General features: G+C 37.7%; 1 protein-coding gene across 2 annotated transcripts in view; it reads left to right on the top strand.

Annotated features, from left to right (window-relative positions):
* snd1.L (staphylococcal nuclease and tudor domain containing protein 1 L homeolog) overlaps positions 1 to 23,519 on the top strand; it is a 378,593-nt gene that overhangs the window by 230,715 nt on the left and 124,359 nt on the right. For both annotated transcript variants that reach the window (XM_018250711.2, NM_001087031.1), the window contains 1 exon segment: positions 14,714 to 14,823. In XM_018250711.2, coding sequence (XP_018106200.1) covers positions 14,714 to 14,823 — 110 coding nt within the window.

The following is a 23,519-nucleotide window of genomic DNA, read 5'->3' as shown; positions in this document are numbered from 1 at the left end:
CTATATGCAGCATTTTAATGAGCCCTTGTGTCTAATTATGGTTTATTTATAAAATGCAAATGTTCTCCGCAGAGCCGGAGAATGGTAACAGACAGACTCGACAGAACAAGGTGCCCAGCATCCTTTGCTCCTCTGAGCTTACAATCCAGGGATGCTAAATAATCATTTCATTTGTGCACACAGATGAAACGTGCTTTCTCATAGTTAATTAATAGAGCAAGTGATGTGTGACACTGCAGGGTACAGTTTCTTTCCAAGTGCAGAGCTGGACATTAGCTATTCATTGCCAGGGAACACCTTTTGATTTGGCACTGTCAGTTATCTAATGCTGGCAGACTCAAATTAAGAACACTGTGACAAATGGTGCTGTCGAAGTATTTCTCAAGACTTTCCTGTCTGCTGCCCTTTAAATATTGAACTACACCTCACAGCAATGTCTTCTGCTGCCTGAGGCTTTTAACTGATGTTGCCATTAGCAGCTAGAGGGCCAGAGGATGGAGAGCATGTAGATCTCGATTCATGGGCTCCTCTAAATGACTCCTCTTCTGCCCCAGTCTGTGGTGTGACGTGCAGAGAGTTCCATGCCCACCTCTTTAAACCCTGTTCTTGTTGAATCTTATTGTCACTACTGCTTGCAGTCTGTGGGGATTTTTCTTTTTCATGCTGCATCTCCAACCTATGTCCAGCTGCACCAGTTGTCATGGATACGCTATGGATTAACCCAGCAAGGCTGGATCATTCTTCTATTGGAAATGCATTCCCATATATGCAGAGTGAATGACGAGGGACCCTCCCTCTATTCAGTCTCCTTGAATTGCCCGCAGCCGCAAAAGCAAAGAAATTCCTTTACACCAGAAATGAACTCCCTTCCTTATGCGTGTTTACACCCACAGAACCACTGCGGTAGAGTTTGAGAGGTGTTTGTTGTTTTCATCTGGCTCTCCACCCTGTTCTTGTCATGCTTTTCATTCTTAATAAAAGAGGTGGGGAATCGTGCCTTTAAAGTACTTAAAACTTATGTTGTGTGTATTTTGTATACGTGTAGGTGCAGAAGATTTTGTGTAAGAGCCTCCCTAACAGCTGCCGTCTGCTAACATCTTAAATTGAGCTGGATATGTGCAGGTCTCATAACCTTAATACTTACAAAATATTTTTGATGACAAATCTGACAAACCCACCTAGCATTTTTGTCCTTTCCTATTTTTGTACAAGCACACAGCCGCAGTTTCTCCCCCTCTTTATGAGTAGAGTGCTCCCCAGGAGCTGGTGCGGAGGCTGCAAATGATAGAAGCTCACTTCTGATGCATCTTATGAAAGCCTGTTTGCTCCTTGACATGGCTACTTACAGTCACAGTGAGTGCTGCTTTAATTGAATGTGAGTCATTGTGTAGGTGTACCAGCACACACCATTGCTGAACTCCTAGCTGTGCCTGCCATCAAAGAACCAGACCGCTTATAAAAATGTTTTTTCTAGTCTGCCACCTTTCTCTAACCGCCATATTCTCCAAAGGGCTTACCTCACAGTATGTTTTTATGGCTCAGATCACCCTCCTAATACATCGTGAAACAGAGGATGCAAACAAAACAAACATACTGTATTAGTACACATTGTAGTCATTCTGTTCCTGAAAGGTAAAAGCTGACCAGGCTAGAGAGGATCAGCGGCAGTACAGAAATGTTTGCAGGTGCACAGTAAATTTTGGACAAGTTCTTTATCATCTAGCAAGCATAGTGCCAGATCTCTCTGCTGGTGGCATTGCTGTAGCTCAAAAGTACTTAAAATGGCAGTTATCTGTAAGCATTTTTCCCATAATTAGTTAAAAAAAAAAAAGTATTCACTCCCTTGCAAGTTTTCATGTTATAAGCATCATTTATTAATATAGCAAGTTACACAGCACTTTTTATTAATGTATAACAACAGGGGTCTTGAATAAGTCAAACAAGGTTTACAGGTCATAAAACTTTTAATCACAGTCAACTTTTTTTTTTTTGTTTACATCGGAAATAGGCTTTCATGGTAAAGTGAAAACTGATCTCTTTGCAAACGTCGCTGGTACAGGACTTTTTTTTTTTTTTTGCCAAAGTCACATCGTTAATTAGAGATCACCTTGTGTAAACAAGGTGTTAAAGTTGTTTGTTGTATAAATATGTGGATCTAAAAGTTTGATGGCATATTGTGGCATAACCTACATCATGAAAACAGAACCATTGTAGTGATGGACTTTCTGTTTTTATCCCCTGATTTAAAAAAACAAAAAAAACAAAAGTCACTGAATAAGATTACAATCATTAAGAAATGTAAAGAGTATGGTACCACTGTTAATCTGCCTGGAACAGGTCTTTGAGCAAGAGTTAGTGGCTACCAAAAGCCCTATGCCAAGTCAAAAGCCATTACAGCCTTCAGTGGCAGAGATAGGTGAGACTATGCATGCAACACTTTTTGCCTGGGTGCTTTACAAGTTGCAGCTTTATGGGTGAGTGACAGAAAACTGTTAACTAAAACTCCCATGACCTCTTGCTTATGCTGGCGATAGATGCAAAGATGAAGTTCTACGACTCTTCGCTTTGTACGATTTTCGGACAGTGGATTGTCACATTTTCCTGCAATGGCAATCGGTCATTTAGTCGATCTGACAGATTAGAAGATTTCTGTCGTCTAACGATATCTCTGCATGCAATGCCTATCTGATGATATCAATGGGTCACTACTATATACGAACATAACTTTCATACAATTGCTGTCTGTCAGTTAAAGGCCAATCATCTGATTTATTTTTCCTACTTTATTTAATCTGAATGTTTAGTTGCAGGTCTAAAGATTTCATGATTGTCGACATAAGACTATATATGCACGTCTTGGCCAGCTTTACAACTGGAAGAATGTTCTGTGGTCTGATAAAACCAGATCTAATCTGTTTGGCCATCTTCATCATAAACACAGAGTCCAGACCTTAATGCAATGGAGAATGTCTGCCTGGGCTTTAAAAAAGGGTCTTCACTCACAAACCCCATGTAACACAATAGAGCTTAACTAGTTTTGCAAAGAGCCATGGGGAAAACACTGGGGACAAGGGAGAATTTCCCCAAATATGTACATTCTGTTCATAGATTGCCAGGATTTCTCATTGACGCATTGTATGCACTGCAGTGACTGCATTTTTTGTCTAGCATGTATCTTTAACAAGGTTCTAATCCAATTTCTGTCTGTCAATTTTTTTTCTCACATATGCCATACCCTTTTGCAGCACTTAAACTTGTGCCATTGTATAAACTTAAAACTGCTAGTGTATTTATGTAGCGGCTTTTTTTTAAAACTGTGCCGCGAACCGCGGTAAGAATCCACACATATGTCCATAGCCTTAAACTGCAGTGCAAACCTGGTCCAAATCGGACACTTGCTCCCCACCAATGGTCTTAGCTGCTCATTTTACTGGGTATAGTTTGGCAAAAGTGCCTAAATACCTAATTTCAATTCATATACAGGTATGGAACCTGTTCTTCAGAATGCTCGATAACTGGGGTTTTCCGATTAATGGATCTTTCTGTAATTTGGATACCTTACGTTTACTGGAAAATCATGTAACCATTAATAAACCCAATAGGCTGTTTTTGCTTCTAATAAAGATTAATTATATCTTAGGATCAGGTACAAGGTACTGTTTTATTATTACAGAGAAAAAGGAAATAATTTTTAGAAATTTGGATTATTTGGTAAGAATGGTGATGAGAGACCGGAATTCTGAGCTTTCTGGAACTGGTTTCCAGATAACGGATGCCATACCTGTAATATTAAAATATTTTACAATGCAAGCTACAGTAATCTTTGCAGATGCCTGTCCTCTCTGTCATTTTACTTTGCACTGTCCAATGGTTGCAACCTGTTGCCTTTGATTGCTAAGGGTGGTCTTGGTGAAAAGAGTTGACAAATGCTGCACTGACAGTTCTATGGTCAGAATAACTTAGCTCCGAGGTTGGCTAATGTACAATAGTTCATAAAGGAATCTTCCTAGACTGTAGGTCAAGATGAGAGCATTTTTATAGCTCGGCAACAACCCAAGTTTAAGTGAATTCTAAATTCTTGTTAATCATTATTATCCTATTACAGAAACTCTCCAGCTGTCTTTTAACTTTTCTGTGGTCATTAGTGCAGTCTTTGTTCAATGACCCTTATGGGGTGGGGGCTTGTATTGGGCATCTACTGAAGAGGAAGCAGTCCCTATTCATCTATATAAACTGTTATTTTATTTACAGCTTTTTATCTTTAGTCTTAACGTGGGAATCCGCCACCTTTATTGTTCTAACTCTTCCCATTGTTAAAACTCCCATCATTCTTTTTATTCCTGTTTAAACGTATATGGGTGGCATTTGCTCTCCAAACTCTAGGCATCCCTGTTATTAAGAAGACTAAGTGGATTTGAATATGCACTTTGTGCTTTATGTAATTAACAAAGGGATACTTGTATTAACTTTGGAGGACAATGACAGAAGGGCCAGCTTTGTGCTGTGCCACCTTTTTTAAGCAGTTTGTACAACCCCCCCCCCCCCAAAGATTAACACTGAAATCATGGGAGATGTAATACTTTGATTGTTTTCGAGAAAAGGTATATTATGACATTGTATGTTCATTTTAACCATTGCTGCTTCTGTAAATATGTAATCACCATCAGTTAACTTTTCCTTGATGGATGATTGAGCTATAATCAAGTTGCTTTTCCTAGTCATTGACCTTGATCATCCTGCAGAAAATTTGATCATTACACATTGTACAGTCATTAACACAATATGCTGCTATTATTCATCCATCTCCCCATGGAGCTCCGCATGTGCCACCTCTAGAGTACTCTTCCTATTTATCTCACTGTAACTGAAATTTCCTCCCTTGGATAAAGTACTGACAGTGCTCATTCTCTGTACACAGCCTTTTTCCCATGAAAACTTTTGACTCTTGTTTCTGCTCAACGGCTTTAGACATATTATGAATCAAAGAGAGAATTCTGGATGAAAAACTCTTTAAACTTATTTGCAAGGGTTAGAGCATTTACTTTACACGTGTGTGTATATAGTATAGCAGGAGAGAGTTTATAATACATAGTGTATGTAATATAAATATATATTTATTTATTCTTTCCAGGTGAAGCAATATAATGTATTTTTGTGTCCATACTTTGTAATTCAAATCTTAATCCAAGGAATGACTGCTGCCCATTTATAGAACATGTAAAAAGCATCTGAATGCTTTTCCTTTTTTAATGCAAACCTTTTCCTTGTGCCAAAGTAGGTTAAGGATAAATCTCTCTTTTTCTATTCTTCTGTAAGTCATAGTGAATTGGCACAACACCTGTAACCGACTGGCAGAACCAATTGAAAAGGAAGCTTAACAATACAGCTTTGTTTTTTTAGAAATGGAAATTTAGTACATACCACAGTTTGATCTATTAAAGCACCCCATGATTACAGCCTCTTGTGGCTTGCTTGAAATATTCACCACACTGAAAGCCACCATTTGTTCATAAATTAACTATTAGATTATGCCTGCAATGCACACTATTTTGGGTCTTCCTTTTTACACTTGGGGGAAAAACATTCTAGAAAGTGGTTAACTTACCAAAGGAGCATAGAGAGGTAACCCAAGATTTTCCCTGGGAAGCTAACTCAGGCATTTCTTAGGTCAAGAGAGGCTAGTAAATATCTCCAGGGCACCTGAAGGCAGCTGTCTTTACAGGTAATCAATCCACAAGCTACTGATGGCCTAGTGTCATACTTACTGCTTATTCTAGCAGTCCTGTACCAATGTCACACAGTTCTCTGGTAGGAAAAGGGTGCTTTTTGCATTTTTAGGAGGCAGAGGTTAATCCTTAACATATGATTTATGCAATATGCATTTGTTCTTATTCACACCTCATTTTGCTGTATAAACATATTCCCATTGTTGCCAGTGAGTACAAATTCCATGTATTTCATCCTAGTTGAAACAGAAAATAAAGCAAACCTTTTTATTGTTGTCAGTCCTTCGAGGAAGCTATCTGCTAACTTGTTACTCAGATTGCTACAAAGAAGTGATCGGTGTTGGCTCTCTAGGTTTTGATTTTATAATAAAATACAAAGACCGCTTGAGCTATATTTTTAACACAATCTCTGCCTCGCAGACTTACGTTTTCACAATGTGCAGTAAATGGAGCAGAGGTTTACCATGTTCACATATACTTGTGCATTTTTGCATATACAAATGATTGTAGTGCATCGTCATGTCCTTCTGCAGTAATTTTTATCTTCACTACAAAGGTGTCTTGTTTCCCACCCAAATGTGTCTGACTTCCAGTAGAATCCTATAAATGCCTTTATAATAAAGGCATACCTGTCTTGCTCGTTCACGCATCCTTAAAGGAGAAGGAAAGGTTAAAACTAAGTAAGCCTTATCAGAAAGGTCCATCTAAATATACCAGTAAACCCCCAAAGTAATGTTGCTCTGAGTCCTCTGTCAAAAGAAATACTGCATTTCTTTCCTTCTATTGTGTACACATGGGCTTCTGTATCAGACTTCCTGCCTTCAGCTTAAACCTCATTGCCCTGGGCAAGAGCATGCTCAGTTTGCTCCTCTTCCACCTCCCCTCCCTTCTCTACTGTAATCTGAGCCCAGAGCAGGGAGAGACTCAGGCAGGAAGTGATGTCACACCACATTAATACTGCAGCTCCTATCCTAAACAAACAGAGAGTTTCTAGAGCTTTTTACTCAGGTATGGTAAAACATTCTACAGAATAAATATAGCATTCTAGCTTGCACAATTGTGGCTAATCTATTGGCAATAAAATGCCTCCATAGCTTTCCTTCTCCTTTAATTTCATCCCTAATTTTGGAATGGTGGTGGGCTCATTTAATGTATAACTTTGCTTTAAGGCTTTGTTAAAAGTGGGAACAACATAAGCCGTGTGGGCTCAGTCATGTATATATTTGTAATGAATAGGGAGATTAGGCCTACTCCCTTCTGTCTGGCTCCTATCGTTCATCGTACACAAGTTCCATAGTATAGTGTGTACACTTATGTTTCAATATGTTGGTTTGTGTGTATAAAATTTAAGTGTCTGTGCTCATGTTTCCATTCTTTTCAGCATTCACTGCTTTCACTTTCTTTGTACCAGTCTGCTTTTGTTTTTTTACTATTTTTAGGCCTACCAACAAGATTTCGTATAAGTAGTCTTTTTCCATGCTAGCAGTTGAGATGCAGATGCCTACAGACAAGCTTTGTGCATCTTCTTTTAGCTGATAGCTTGTTTACCACTGCAAATTTCTGGTCTCTGAACCTCTGACATTTAATGTATAAGATATTTTGTAAGGATGTCGGGGGAGAGGTATGTGTAATCTGAGATAACAGCAGCAAATTTTACCTGGTTTCTCTTTAGAAAGCTTCATAATAAGGATTTGTTTTTGCCGTTTTCTGACAGGCACGTTATACAATGATTTCTATGGAAGAATTGTAAAACTGAATTCCCTATCACTGCAGTCTTGCCAAGTTCTGTGAAGTTTAATAAAGTCAGATGGTTCCCTTTAAATACCCTTTTTTTTTTTTTTTTTTGAGTAATGGTTTGCTAATTTCATCACATTATACCTAAAGATTCTGGAGCCTGAATTTTCCCTTTGTAGCAATTAACTATTTGCATATATTTGTTATTTTGCTGTTAAATCTTAGTTGGATAGCTAAGTTGCCTGACCCAATTCTAGCAACTGTATGTCGTATGAGTGACTAAGCAGGTGAGGCCTTCAGACATCTCTTATGTCTTTTTGGTTCTTGTTGATGCTGTATCATGTACTACAAAATCTTTATATAGCTTCTCATCTAGCCAGTCTCTTGGACCATGGGCAGCTCTGTATTTATCCACAAACAATGGGGGGAACTCCCCTTTGTGTTGTTAATAACTGAGTGTGGCTTTTAAACATCATAAAAGGGTTACTGTTGGCCCCAGACACATAATTTTATGCATAATTTATGAATACAACCCACACCACTTTCGCACTGCTGGTGTTCACATCAAACTTTTATTTTGTAGGCAACTTCATGAACACTGTACCATAAATGAAAATTTCTTCCTGATGGACTTTACAAAAATAACAATTTCTATTGGTGAATTGGGGAGGGGGGGTGCTTTCATGAGGTACTCGTCTCCTACAATGCTAGGCTGTATCCGTTAAGACAATGGGGCTTATTTGTAAATGGAACATAGGTCCCTACAGTTTTTACATAAGTGATTTGCATTTTATCAAATTCCATGTAAAACTATATAAGCCTTGGGGTTCTGTATGTTCTGACAGGCAGAAAGCAGTCACAGGATCATTGGGAAATATATTTCTTCATGCAAGCAAAAAGTGATAGTTGTATTCAGAATTAAAGGACAAAGTTTTTCTCTGTCCAGTGCTGCTTTTAGGAAAAAATTGCACTGACCTGGGTTTTCAGATTTGGGCTTTGGTTTGCACATGCACAATCAGTTCTAATCTATTTCTGTACATGTATGAGTGTCAGTCAGTGGTAGGGATAGCTAAGAAACATAAGTAAAATGACAACACAATAACACAGTGCTCTAATTATTTTTCTCTCTCGGCCAATGCAGTGTTTTTTCCTAAATGGAGCACTTTCACTGGAAATTGGATTCAGTGGTAGGTGGTTCTAACAACCAGGGGCGATCCTGGCCCCTCCGTCGCCTGAGGCAGCAGCACTTGCTGCTGCCCCCCTCCCCCAGAAATTCGCTCTTAAAGTACCAGGAGCAGCATTTTTGCCGCCCCTGGTACCTAGTGGGGCGCTGCCGCCTGAGGCGACAGCCTCAGCTTGCCTCATTGGCGAAGCACCCCTGCTAACAACCCTTATATGAATCCATTTCCTTTAATGTAGGTTATTTCTATCTTACCCCTAATGTTATCTATATATAGTATATGAAATCTCAGGCTGAGACAGGAACCCTGATGTATCAGCAGTAGGTATATATGGGAACAGCTCCTCTCCTTATCTGATTGAAGGTGGACATGTGACAAACCATACAATGTTTCTTACAAAAATATTATGCTTAAAGTCCATAATAGTCCCATATTTCCTCAGAATTTAAAAAGTCCACATAGTGTAGACAAAAGGAGCTGTAAATACTAGAAGTGTAGAAAAGTTATGCAATTTTTATTTAGACATACATGCCATATCTGGGGCTATACTATAGGCCAGTTGTAAATCATAACCTTTACTTGTTTACTTTTCTTTCTATCTGTAAAAAGATGATGTATCACTCACTTTTGTTTTTAGAGGATACTGTTTTTATATAAATATTCCAATAAAGCCTGATACATATGGCATTTATGGATATTTTTGTTAATGCTCCTGTATTGTGAATGTATACAGTGAACAGAGCATGTTCGATCAGTGCTGTCCATCTGCCTGTGTGTGGCTTGTATGGGTATTTATATTTAATTGAAAGCGATTGACTTAATTTTGTAATTGTTTCAATTCCCTGTGCGCATGGGGCTAATAGCATCAGAGATTCCTGGTGAAGGTGGTTCTGGAAACAGAGGCGTTAATTTATTATTAAATATTTGGGCAGCTTCCTGCTGTCTCTCTCAGTAAGGTGACATTGCATCCAATCTCTTATAACTGCTCTCTCACTGAGCCTATTAAGTAATAAAGCAGAGTATCCTCCCCCTCCACTTGTTCCCAAACCTGCTGCTCATCGCATGATTTTGAAGTGGCAAGTCAACAAATTGTGTCTCTGCCGATGCCCAGAGCTTCTTGGCTGGCTGACAACTTCATATGACTTGATCTGCAATTGATGGAAAGGGAAAAGCCTTTTATTATATTTACTTCACCATCCCTTAGTCAGCCAAATTCTTGGTCTCCCTAATGTAAATGTGATGGCCTAGAGCCATCAAAATGGATTGCTCAGTAGGATTAAGAGTTTACTCTGGTGGCACTCAACGGCTGCTGCATAGCTTATCTCCATTCTTGTTTTAGCAAAAGTAAAGTTGGTATTGACCTCTTCTGACCAATGGCATGTATTTATTACAGGAGTTTAGTAAAAGCGCAAGTAAAATGATATAACGGTAGAGTGAGAGTGGTGCCTGTGGTAATTAGGGTGTTTGTGTATCCCTTGTATATTCAATATCACAGTCTGGAAAGTAGTAGTTTATTCATTGAGGCAATTTTCACCGTGGGTATGGATGCTCTCCAATGAAGTAGTGTGCCATGTTGTCATTTGTATATTATTGAGCTGAGTGCCACAGATGATGCTTAAGTGTTAAAACGACTTACAAGCTAAATCTCCCACATTAGTTGTTTTATATGGGGGGGTAAAATGATATAGCCCTCCAAGTTGAGGGCCTGACACAATCCTGATGGTCCCTAAATATATATGCTTTCAAAGAAAAAATGTAACAGTATTGTTTTCTTTAAATTGCAACCTGGAAAGCTCTAGAACCATCTCATGACAATGGGCTAAAGCTGATTATATCACTTTTTTTTATAGACTTTAGTTATCAAGCAGCAATTCATTGTGTTGTGTTTAAGGTTTTCTTAAGAGCATTTTAATAACCAGCATGACTCAGATTTCTGTGTATTGTTACCTCTGTTGGGTGCCCCCAAGGTTACAAAGGGATGGAACTGAAAGAACTCTTTGCCGTTGCATGTGTTGCCTATTAGTATATAATGATCATTACTTTCTGTGTAGAGAGAACAAAAATTCACCCTTCTGAGTAATAATAATGAACATGAACCAAATGTGGCTGCTAATTTAGTGCTGAAAAGAAATTAGTTGATCTTGGATAGTTATCAACACCTCTGCTCTAATTTAGCCTGTTTTCTACCATCTAAAGAGTGGTGCTGATATAGCCACATTAGGCCCTCGGGCCAAGCTGAAATTATTCCTTAAATGTGCTGACTGCAACCTTCTGTCTGCTGTGTGCTAATAAGTTTTAGGACCCAGGAGGTTACAGGTTCACTTTCCTTTTTAAAGATCGTCACGGCTCCCACAGTGCATGGCAAAAATAGCCACTGTAAACAAAATATGTTTCACAAATACAGCAGAAAAAAAATTCTATGCTGGAACAGGGATAACTGATTATTCAAATTCTTTTTCCCAGAAAAAAGGGAAGCTGGTTATTGTTTCTATAGGAAATGCATCATGGGTCATTAATTGCTCAATGCAAACTGTATGAATGAACTGTCAGCCCTATACTATAAAAGAATCAGAATCTTATCTTAAAAAAAATAAATGATTGCCCCCATATAATAACCAACGTGAAAAGCCTCCTATCTTATAAATTTATAAGCCGCACCTAGAACCCTCAATACTCCAGATGCGCACTGAATGTATTCCTTTTGTCTAATTTATACACATTGTCTGCCTATAGTGTTTGTGTTTCAAATGAAAACACCCTGGCTAATATAACTAAATGGAGACTATGCCAATAAAGTTCTATATAAGTTACAATGCATCCACTTCCTCCTACTATGCATATAATTCTATGTGTGATTTGAATTTATGGAAAGGGTATTTTGTTCACATTTGTTGTTTATTTTTATGACTTTTGTAATCTCCTATATGAACTTTTATTTTACCTTCTAAATGAATGGTATTGCATGGAAAAGAATTGACAACCAAATAAACTTTGAAGGGATTCTGTCGTCATGATATTTATGGTGGATGTTAGGGGTTGATATCACTGCAGTCATATGGCTGAGGGCACCTTGGAAACTAATAACATGTCTAGCCCCATGTCTGATTTCAAAATTAAATATTGAAAAATGTTTGTTCTTTTGAAAAACAAAATTTAAATGCAGGATTCTGCTGAAGTAACACTATTAATGGACATATTTTGTAAAAAAGAAAAAAAAAATAGTTTTCCTGTAACAGAGTCTCTTTTACAAAAAGAACTGCAAGATTGTAATTTCTTAGCCAAAAACACAGTATCAAGAAACTCTGAATTGTGGGGTTGCCCCATACATGACCCATTAGGCTCATTGTCTTGAGGGACAGGCACCTTTTATTGGGCTGTGAATGACCAGCTCTATTCTAAGAAATGAATGCTGAGGCTAACTTGAGTTCTTCTACCAAATATGCTTTGTTGAAAAAAGTCACTCATGCTGTGGCCACCCTTAAGTTCTCCCACAAAAGAATTCTACCTAAGAAAATGTATCCTGCTTGCTTAGGGTATAACTGTACCTCGTCTCAGTTCTATCCTTAAGACCTTTGTTCTGCTGTTGCCATATTTGTTTTTCCTAATATTCTTTAAGGTTTTAATTGCAGCATGAAGTTGACTTGCGTCCTTCTTCTGCAGGTAGGCATATGTGTGTGGGATGAGATTCTGTGCAGTGCTAGCTAAAAAGTGTTTTTCAGCTCTTGTTGAAATGAACAGAATTGTATAAATTTATAAATGTCTGGCTTAAAGATGAAATTTAGTAGATATGTGCATTGTTTGTTGTCAGTCTAATAACTTGCCAACAAGGAGGTAAATTACGATTTTTGTGTGGGGAGATGTGTCAGTAGAGCACAACTTCTGTTTATTATAAAAATTATATATAATACACAAAAGCCATGAATGCCATAACAAATGTATTAAAAAATAAATATACAGGCTTAGTTGCTTTTAGGATCATTGTACAGCTTGGCTTTTATTATTTACATTTAACATTTGATTTTTAAAACGCTTTCAAAGAAGGAGAAATCTTGTTTATCATTATGTTTAGTTCTGTTGACCAATGTTACGTTTTGTTTGCGACTAAATTATTAAGTAGTACCTGGGGAATTAGTATTTTTAGTGATGTGCCTGTCAGGTGTGAGTGTTGGCTATGGATAGATGCCTTTGGTTTCATAGATTAGATGCAGGTATGATAATAATTGCCATTGTTGCTGTAGGCCTTTAAGTCACTCTTTTAACAAGGGCAGGTTTTTCCTTTAGGCAGGGGCTTTGGGGAAAAAATGAATCTGCTCAGTGAGTAACAGAAGTAAAGAAGTCAATATGCTGTAGCTTAAGAGTTAGGAGTGATACTTTAACACTGCTAATGGCAAACAGGAGAAATGTTACGTTGATTTAAACACTAGTTGTAAATACTGATGAGCTTGCCTGTTCTGTACTGGAAGGTCATTTATATTTCATAGGTTTAGTTCATTGATGGTTAGTGTAGGAGACTTCAGATCTTGCTGAACGCCATCCCCCAGTCGTGTAAAAACTGCTGAGCATTTTGTTTCAAGCTGTGCTAACCTTTTGTTCTCCATAAAGTGGGCCCCCCTCAGAAAAACTGCCTAAACCCCTTAGGTAGATTAATCTTGAGGTAGTCTTCATGAATCCTCTGATTTAGCCCTGGTGTTTCTTATAACAACTAAAGCACCAACAGATCCATACTGAAGAATTTTTAATTTCTTGTTTTTTTCACATGTACATGATAGTTTTTATTATTCTTTTTTTCTACAGTGCTTTTGTCTATCAATGTGCACTAGAAACGCAATCCATACATGTGCCAAATAAACCCCACTTGTGTTTACACCCCCTCTCTGACCTTTAAATTATCCGTTATATTCTCTAAAGGCTAAAACAGAAATCGATGGCTTTCATTTCAGATGCTCTTGGAAAAATTAATAGAAATTGTTTAATAACTTGCTAATGTCTTGTAGCTTTATCTTCTAATGCTCCTTATGATTGCACTAAGTGCAGCTAATAGAGCAGGCTGAAGCCAGTGCTTTTTTTGTGCTATGTGTGACAATAAGTTATGTTTTAAATACATCTCCTGGTCCAGTGGTTTGAACTGACGCGGACACTAACCCTAGTTTAAATGTTACAAACAAATATGCATTATCCAAGTGTTTTCCCACAAAGCAAAACAAAAACATTTAGTATTAACTTATGTCTGCTTAGTTCTTTTTAAAGTGGGGGGGGGACTCAGAATGTCAGTAGATTGGGAGGGGGGCTTATCACTACAAGTGATGTAACATAGATCATTACAAGGGTCTGTGGTTTTTTAATAGGCAGGGCTGAATTTCGTTTTTTTAAATTAAGATTTGCAGTTTTCAGTTTTTTTAATTTTGCACATAATTAAAAGTTCATATTCTTTCTTCTGCTATATTTCAGATTCCCTGCTAATCTACATTTATTTAAGAGCAACTCATTATTTCCATCTGTGGTTTTTGTCTATCATATCTCTTCAGTGTGTTTATTGCTTAACTGGGTTTAAAGAGGCAGTATACCACATCGTTCAACATGAGTTCAATGATTGCTGAACATACTTTTTGTTCTCATTTACAAAGAACAAATATGGAGTAGCTTTAGTTTGCTCTGTTAGGCTCAAGAAAGAACAAACCCCAAAAGGTTAGGGCCACATGCAAGGTTGATTTCAGCCTTTCACTGTCAGGAACCCTTTTGTTGCTCCAGCATGAACACACTGCAGATTTCAGGCTAAAGTGAGCGTTTTGCGCTTCTTCACAAAAATCTGGCCAGTGTGTTCAAGCCGGAGCCGTTATAAGGGTTCGGGACAGTAGGATACTGCTTGTGGTGAGGGATTTCAGCCCCATGTGGCCCTAGCCATAGATTTTTAATGAATAAAAACAGTAGGCAAAAAGTATTACCAGCACCCTATTCATTGCACACATATTGAACAAGGGGGTATACTGCCCCTTAATGTTTCTTGTACACATGTCTGATGTAATGATCCTGTGTAGTAGCCATTGTTCACTGTTGGGCTTTGTTATTTTGCAGGCATTGAGTGTCCACGAGGTTCAAGAAATATGCCTAGTGGGGTACAAGAAGGTGAGCCATTCAGTGAAGAGGCAATGCTATTCACCAAGGAGTTGGTGCTACAAAGAGAGGTACGATTTTATGTTTGTTTTTGCATCCTGGACAACTTGTATTTACAGGTTGTAACACCTTGTTTAAAATTAGTAACACCTTTTAAACTATATTCTCTTTGGATCCTCAAAACTTCTTTGAAGCAGGCACTCAAAAAGGCAGACTTAAACCAAATAAAGGTTTTTAAAGTGAAAAGTAGTTTATTGAACCCATAGCATTACACGTTTCGTGTTAAGAAACTCTTAATCATAGGCTCTTTGGACTCTGCCCAACTTCTTGCTTTAAAGGACATGTAAAGCCTACATTTTCCTACCATGTATATAAGTTGGGCACATCTTCCCCACCCAAGCCACATCATGTATACTGCATATACCCCCTCCATTTGTCAGCACCATCCCATTTTCCTAAAACAAACTGCAGCTTTCACCAGCCGGCCAGTTTCCCTCTGACACATCAGTAACATTGCAAACAGGACATGTATGCTGTAAAGTTCATGCAATGCAGAATACAGGTTTAGCCAAGCACAAACATACTTTGATAAAAAGTTCTGCGGGGTTGAGCACTGTAATGGTTAAAGGGATCCTGTCATCGGAAAACATGTTTTTTTTCAAAACGCATCAGTAAATAGTGCTACTCCAGCAGAATTCTGCACTGAACCCATTTCTCAAAAGAGCAAACAGATTTTTTTATATTCCATTTTGAAATCTGACATGGGGCTAGACATTTTGTCAATTTCCCAGCTGCCCCTGGTCATGTATCCCTTTAAGCTGAGCTTAGGAGAGGTGGTTATTAGAAAAAAATAGGATCAGACCGCTAGAGCAGCTTCTATGGGAACCAGCAATGCTATCTCGTTGTTGGGGTGGAGGGTTTGTTTACTAATCTGAGCTGAGAAGAATTGAGCATGCTCATAAGTCAACAGCTAAAGGGGGAAGAGTGGTTTAGAGGACCAGAAGGATTTCCAAGTGATTAAGGGAATGCTGCAGCCTAACTGTTAGCCTTTTAAGAACCAGAGTGGCAGTTATCTAAAGATTTCAAAGAGTCTGTTCACTGATTAAAACTTTGTGTGGGGGGTTTACATGTCCTTTAAAGTTATTTTATAATCCACAACTTATACCAGGGTTCTCTTGCCACTTAGAATGCATTGAATATACAGTTCTAGTACTTTAGAAGATATTCCCCTTTACACATCGCACTTCAGATATCTGCTGCTAAAACTGCATTATGGCTTCTGTGCTGGGTGTTTTTTTTTTATTTTTTGCAGTACTCTGTATCCTAGAATCTATGTCAGTCTAAAGGGCATGGTACTAATTGGCCCACTAAGCAGAACTAGGCATTACTGATATGCTGAACATAATGCAACACATTAAAATGAAAAAGACCAGTCCACTGGAATTTCCTACAGCTCTCTACATTTGCAGATCTTCATTGCTTTAAATGCACAAATGGTGGCCTCTAAAACGGTTTCCCCTTAAATATATTGTATGAATTTCTATATATTATCTGCATTCCTTATTGAGCACAGAAAAAAAACCCATGAATTAACAAACTAATACATATTAGAAAATGATTCCATAAATAAATAGGACATGCAGCGGTAAGTGTAATAAGCAGCCTTTATTCCTTCAGATGTTGCTTAACTTAAATCCACAGAACTGCTTTACTGCTGACATACAGCACTGTGGGTTCTTGTCCACAATTTGGAGGGCCACAGGGACCATGACACTTTTGGAATATGTAACTGTCCTATTCTCTACCCCTGTCAAATGACAAAAACCATACCTCATACCCTCATACTTATTTATGATCCACATTTTATATTTCTCCTATGTGTGCATTTGTGCTCTGCAAAAATGTTAAGGTTTGGGGTGTTGCACAAAGAACTCATTTTTACTCTGTTAAATGTTAAAGAAATTTCAGTATTACTTTTCCACTTTGCTAATCTGCTGCCATCAACGAGCGTTTCATTTGAGACGCAGATAATACCAGCTCTTATCTCTTTAGATCCATTGCTGTGTAACCATAGCTTAGCAATGGGACAATAAATGAAATCAAACGCCTTTGCGATATTGCCCACCAATTCTTCCTTTAGCAAGGGCCTCTTTAATACACCTTCGTTATAAAGCTGTGCCTGTGGCTGTTCTTATGGATTTCATATAACAATATCTGCTGGTTACTGTAAGAGTCAATCATTCTGGAAACCTATTTGATAGTGGGTTTTTATTTTTGTAGTCCAGATGTTTTTAAAAAAAGATTATCAGGGCATTTTAGTATCTATGGCTGGTTTATTGGATGGGTGCAGCTCTAATAATAATAATGATATATATATATATATACACTGTATGATCATCCAGCATTGATAGTTTACACATTCTTCTGACACAAATGTGTGCGTTTCCCTGATTAAAGAAATTGCAATAGAATAGAAATTAGAATTTGAAATTGCATCTTTTCAAAATAAAAAGTCTGTCATTTCTGAGCAATGTTTCATAAAAAAAATGAATTCAATTTTAAATGCATTGATTAGATAGGCTTTGACCACACCTAGGAACCGGTAACTAGTTATACAGTTTTTGTAGCAGTCTGCCGAGGTCTGATTTGTTCAGGTAAGGTTGAAGTTTCACTTTTCACAAAAAGTTGACACAGCTACTGAAAGTCATTTGAGTTAAAATCATGGGGGTTCTTGACTTCTTTCTTGTGGCAGTAAGCAGTACAATGCAGATGAACATAAACAAAGACATGACAAGACATTTTTGTGATTTTAACATTTCTATGTACATCACTATATAGTTTTTTGGAGAAATTAGTTATAGGCTGTTCCTTTGTGTCCGAGTGTTATACATACATTTCTGTTTAAATTTCCTAAACATGCCCCATTGCATTTCATCCTGAACATTATATTGTGTGCAACCTTGTTGTGCAATATACAGTAATGATATGCTACCCACACACAGAATGATTAGTCAGATTGCTGTGGGGAATTTTGAACCTGTGCACCTGTGGGGCAGCCAATAAATTTCATTTAGTAAGTGGTCACTTACTGTTTTTTTTCCTTTTTGGCCGATCAAAGCTGCTGTGATTGCAGTAGGGCTTGATCAGCTTGTAAGTGTACAACTGTTGTTTTTTTTTGTTTGTTTTTTTTTTTTATAATGTTCATGGTTCCTGACTAATTTTTTTGTAGTGAGGTGTTAGCCTTGTAAGGCTATGGTAGTAGTTTTTTGCATATTAATGGTTTGCTCTAAGACAGTGATCCCCAACCAGTAGCTCATGAGCAACATGTTCTCAGGGTCCTCAAAGCAGGTGCTTACCTTTGAATTCCAAGCTTGAAAGCAAGTTTTAATTGCATAAAAACGAAGTATAGTGCCAAGTAGAGCCTCTTGTAGGCTGCCAGTCCACATAAAGACTACCAAATAGCCAATCACAGCCCTTATTTGGCACCCCAAGGGACTTTGTCATGCTTGTTTTGCTCCCCAACTCTTTTTACATTTGAATGTGGCTAACGGGTTAAAAAGGTTGGGGACCCCTGCTCTAAGAATCAAGTGCATCAGCAGGAAATGTGTAAGTGCGTTAAAATAAAATAATACTGCTGATGCACTGTGGTTGTTAAACTATGGCTGACTTGAAATCCTTAGGAATAGTTTACAATGTATAAAATTCTGCGTATGCATTCACATTATATTAGATTTTGCCAGGAAGAAGATTCATGTGTAGAGCTTGCCTTGTGCTATGTGGCTTGGTGCCCTGCTGTTCATAACATACTCTAACCATATTTATTAGTAAAAGCCTTCTGGCTGTGCACAGCTTCAAAACCAAACGAGGTATTAATGAGCATGCACTTACAGCAAATGAAACGGCTGCGTGAAGCACTCGTATAACTAAAGCAAAGTCTGTTAGCCTTAATTCCTGCCACAATGTGTCGATTTGGGGAGCAACCATGTAATGGCCATACTTAAACATCAACTTTAGAGACTGATTTTAAGATGCTTTTGCAAATCCTGAAAAGTACGTGTCAACTTTTTTTTTAATTTGCATTTAGCAAAGTGCATTTTCTATTGTATTTGCAAAAAAAATAGTGTGGCAAATTAACACTATCTGTTTATTTAGGATGGTTTGGTCTTGCAACTTAATGGAATGTATATGTTTTCTTAGTGGTTTTCCTTTTTATCTTGACTTTGCATTGTTCGGTTAGCTTCTGAATAATCTGCTCTTTTGTTTTGCTTATTTTTTATTTTTTAAAAAAATGAACTTCAAGGTGTCAGCAATGGTTTTGTTTCAATTCACCATTCACCGTTAAATGCACAGACTAATATAGCCTGCAAGAACCTATGACAATCACATCCACATACCAAGACACTGTTTCAAGTAAATATGGAAAGTTCCTCCATAAGTACCTTCTTATAACATGCGGTTGCAGCATAGATGGTATTATCAAGCACTTGCCCCTTTAGGGTTCTGGAATTCAGCTGGGGTATGTAGAATAAGCCTTTCAATAACACTACCATGTTTGCCACTGAGAGTTTTCAGTAATTTGTGTAGTTCTCTTGCAAGGTGTTCTGTGAATCAATAGCAATTCACCTTTTCCCTTATTGATTAAAGTGACAGGGAGAAAAATGATTGCCAGAGCCAACCCATTCATCACTCCATATTTGGTTACAGAAAAGCCCTTGCGTACTTTCAGGTCACATGCCTTTACCTGCCATCTTAGGTTTATCAACCATGCAGTCTTAAAATCCTTGTTTGCCAGCATTCAGTTTATTAAAAATACTCATTGCACATTTTGTTTCTAGACCATTTAAAATGTTTTGCGTATATTAAACATGTAGATGAAGCCATAGAAATTTTTTTTGTCCTTTTCAGGGAGGTACATATAGAGGCCTATTTATAATGCTGTGTAAAAAGTGGACTGAAGCATTACTGGTTATGTTGCTTAGAGCAACCAATCAGCAAAATATTTCAACAGTTTCTCATTGGTTGCTATGAGCAACATCCCTTGTGATGTTTCACCCCACTTTTTACACAGCATGATAACTAGACCCCATTATGTAATGTCTTAAATATCTATGCAATATTGAATTAAAATGAATCAGTTATCATATCCCGAAACAGAATCCTAGATTTGATTCATCTTCTTTTATTTACTTTATGAAAAAAATGGTGGATATGATTCCTTGAAATCATGACTTCTAAGAAGAGCCACATTTTCTTGTGTTAAAAAAGGCATGCCCTTTTATCATCTACATGTAACCTATCCTGGTTCTGGCGCTGAAAGTCTGCCATTTAAAAAAAAAGAAAAAATTCTAGGTCTACTGCATTCAGCTTACTTAATCATATAGAAATATTTGTTCTGTTGACCTCCTTGAAAGGCCTGACGATAAGAGGTGGAGGTAATTAAAATTAAATTCTGTCTGTGGATTGACTGTACTTCCAAAAGCATCCCAAGAAGTCTATTTTCGGAGCTTTAACTACGCAACTGTGCAAAAGATCTTTCAGAACACAAAGGCTTGCTCTAGTTGCCTGAATCTGATGGAACAGAAGAAAAGCCTCCTTTAACAAATGTGTTGCATGATTTAGAAACTTAAGGGCTCTTTAGTAAATGTTTTTTCATATACGTCTCACATTTTCACAGAAGCTGCTCTACAGATGCGGATGCTTTGATGCCAATGTTTTATTGAAGTAGGACTGTGAAATATAGTACTGTCGCTACAAAAACAAAAACAGACCAAACTAGGAATAATACATTTATCTGCAGTTGCTACTGTAAATTGTTTATGGCAGATGTTTTTTTTAAGGAGTGCACGAGCAGTGGCTGCAATTTGTCTAACTTGCTGATTTCCATACAAAAGGTCAGCCCTCCCCAGTGTTGATGCCTTTTCATTCCTGCTGCTGCCCTTTAGTCTCGCCAGGGGCAGATATTTCCACACCAAGAAAGCGTTGTAGGGGGCATGTAATTATAACATCTTGAACACTATATAGTGATAAATATGCTGCACATTCCCTATTGTATGGCAGTAAATTAAGATGAAGGCTGAAATGAAATTCTGTGAAACGCTGTTTAAAACTTGCCATCTGGAAATTGAAACAAGAGAATTCATCTTGTTTCACTCGGTATTGTCCTCAGACTACCTTAGAACAAGAGAAAGACAGGTGAGTAGATGTGACGAGCATGCATTATATGTTACATGCAGCCTACCTCATTGCCAAACACTGGTCTAAATGTTGGATGTCTTGCACTTGGGTATTTTATAAGCCATAAATCACCTTACACAGTTTTATAATCATGCCTCCAAATCTCCAGGAAATGATTGACTAGCAGTTATTAAGCAGCACCATTTGCTTTAGAAAATGTAAAAAAATGGCTGTTGCTGTTAGGCAAGGATTGCTTTGGAACACTTCTATAGTCTTCAAACCCTCGACTGACCATGCCAGTTCAAAATTTTATTTATTTTTTTTTTTTTTAACCACTCTGGTGCAAATGTGCCTTGTGTCATGAGAAGCTGCACTAGAATACCTCCATAGAAGTTTTGCAAAATGATTAATATGTATTCAGTTCTGAATATTTACAGCTCAATCTTTTCTTTCCAACTTTAAACATAACCCTGCCATATTTATTTCCAGCCATTGGTTTTAGCAGACTTAAGTTACAGATATGTAGACTTAAGGCTTTTGGCCAAAGAACCCTTGATAGTGATCTTAAATAGCAAAATTGTCAGCATCCCTGAAAAATCACCATCATTTTACAACACAAGCCCATAATATATAGGTCAGCTTGAAAGTATCACAACCTGTTGTGAATCTAATCTTTTAATTGAGAAGGTTTCTTCACGAGTCCAGTGCTCCAGCTGAGTGATTTTTGAGGGCATTGTACAATGGACACAAATGTTCCTAGTTTTCTGTTGTCATTTAATGGGAAAGTATTTTGAAGACTAGGATACTCTTCACATTATCAGCAAAACAGACAGTTGCACAACAAGCTTGCAGCGTACAAAAGCCTGTAGACGGATAGAGATATTTTATGGAGAAGGAATGTCCATGAAAAGACAGATTATAACAGTGCATTTATGGGCTCTAGAAATGGTGCATTCATGGCAAATATATTATCATTGACAGTATGCCTTGACTTACCTTTTTTGTCAAGGTAAAATATGAAAGTGCTGAGCCTGCAGAGAACAATCTGTATGTTGGGGATTTATCTGCTCTTTAAAGCCTTAAAATACTGTAAAAAAAAAAATGAATAAATGATAAGAAGCTGTCAGCTTTCAGGGCTCCGAACAAAACCAGAATGGCTGGCAATCCTGGAAATCTGTGGTGTGTGATTCTGCAGGAGTTTTGTCTCTCTTTGCATACTGTTTAGTTGCAGGAAACTGGGGGTTGGTGGGGGGGAGATTTTAGTACTTTCATCTTTTCATTGTCAGAGTAATAGGAATATGCAGAGCTGAGCTGCCCTACCTTTCAAATCTGTCTGAAGCTATTAAACCAATTTACATTTTTTTCTTGAACACAGTATAACATCTATTAGACTTCTAGGTTAGATTCACCTTTGGCACTCTGTAACCAGAGGAAAACATAGTAATGGCTGTTTAAAGCATAACCTCTAATAATAAAAAAAACTCAAATTCAACACAAATGCATAACCGTGTAGGAGAGAGCCAAAGTAGAATAGGCCCCATGTAGCTAAACAGAAGCTATGACTCAATTCATAACTGCTCACTAGCAGCAAATGTCACATGTCCAGTTGTAGAATGCCAGGACCATTACTAAGTAGTTATATGTTGAGGTGTTCGACCCTGATGCTATTTCAAGATTTGTGTACATAGATGTATGTGCTAGTAGCAGAAATGTCCAGCATAAAGTCCTCTAACATTGCTGAAGCTGAACTGCATCGCTTGAGCTTTACAGTTTTATTGACCACTGAACTGCCAGCTCTGTGGCTTGTTATGGAGAGTCCTGTAGGGCAGGTCTGAAAAGTCAGGAATGATCGAATAACTCTGTGTGGTTAGCTTACTTAACATGGAAATAATGGACACTGTTTTGAAGTCTACTATAATATTGAGCCTGATTGATGGAAATTCTTTTTCATCAGAATCAGACAAAGTATCTGATAAATCTTAGCCCTCAAGCTAGTCATACATGGAACATATACTTGTTTCACTGGGTTTCCAAATGTTAAGCAGTTTGTTTGCATGTATGTGTTGAGTTTGTGTGCCATGTTTTATCAAAATATTGTCCTTAGAAAACTTTTTAACCTTAAGAAACTGCTGTTCATTTTACAGCTATGAAAAGGCTGCAAATAAACAAATGTTGTAATATCTATATGCTAACTGATGAAATATATCTTCCTTACATGAAACGCTAGTTCAAATACAGTAATGAATGGCATTTAATGTTTTACATCAGTCAGTGATTGGAATAATGTTATCTTTAGTGGCTTGTTTTAATTGAAGGGTGAATGTCACCCCACGAAAAATATACCCCTAAATGTGAACAAAACGAGTTAGTAGCAAAAAACAATTGTTAGAGAAAAGCATGAGCAATGGCATATGAAGCTGTGAGTAGTTTATATTCATTTCAGGAGCACATCCTTTTCCAAGCTATGAAAAAGCTCCTGTAGTGGCTGCATTATTAAGCTTGTAGAGTTACAGGAGTATGATTGCTAATCGTCAGCTGGGGGGAGTTGAGTATGTTATGACCATACAGTATGAAGAGAAATGCTATCACAGAG

This window comes from Xenopus laevis, chromosome 3L (genome assembly GCF_017654675.1).
Source record: "Xenopus laevis strain J_2021 chromosome 3L, Xenopus_laevis_v10.1, whole genome shotgun sequence".
NCBI lineage: Eukaryota > Metazoa > Chordata > Amphibia > Anura > Pipidae > Xenopus > Xenopus laevis.
The sequence above is the reverse complement of the archived record's forward strand: the minus strand, read 5'-3'. Positions and strand labels throughout refer to the sequence as shown.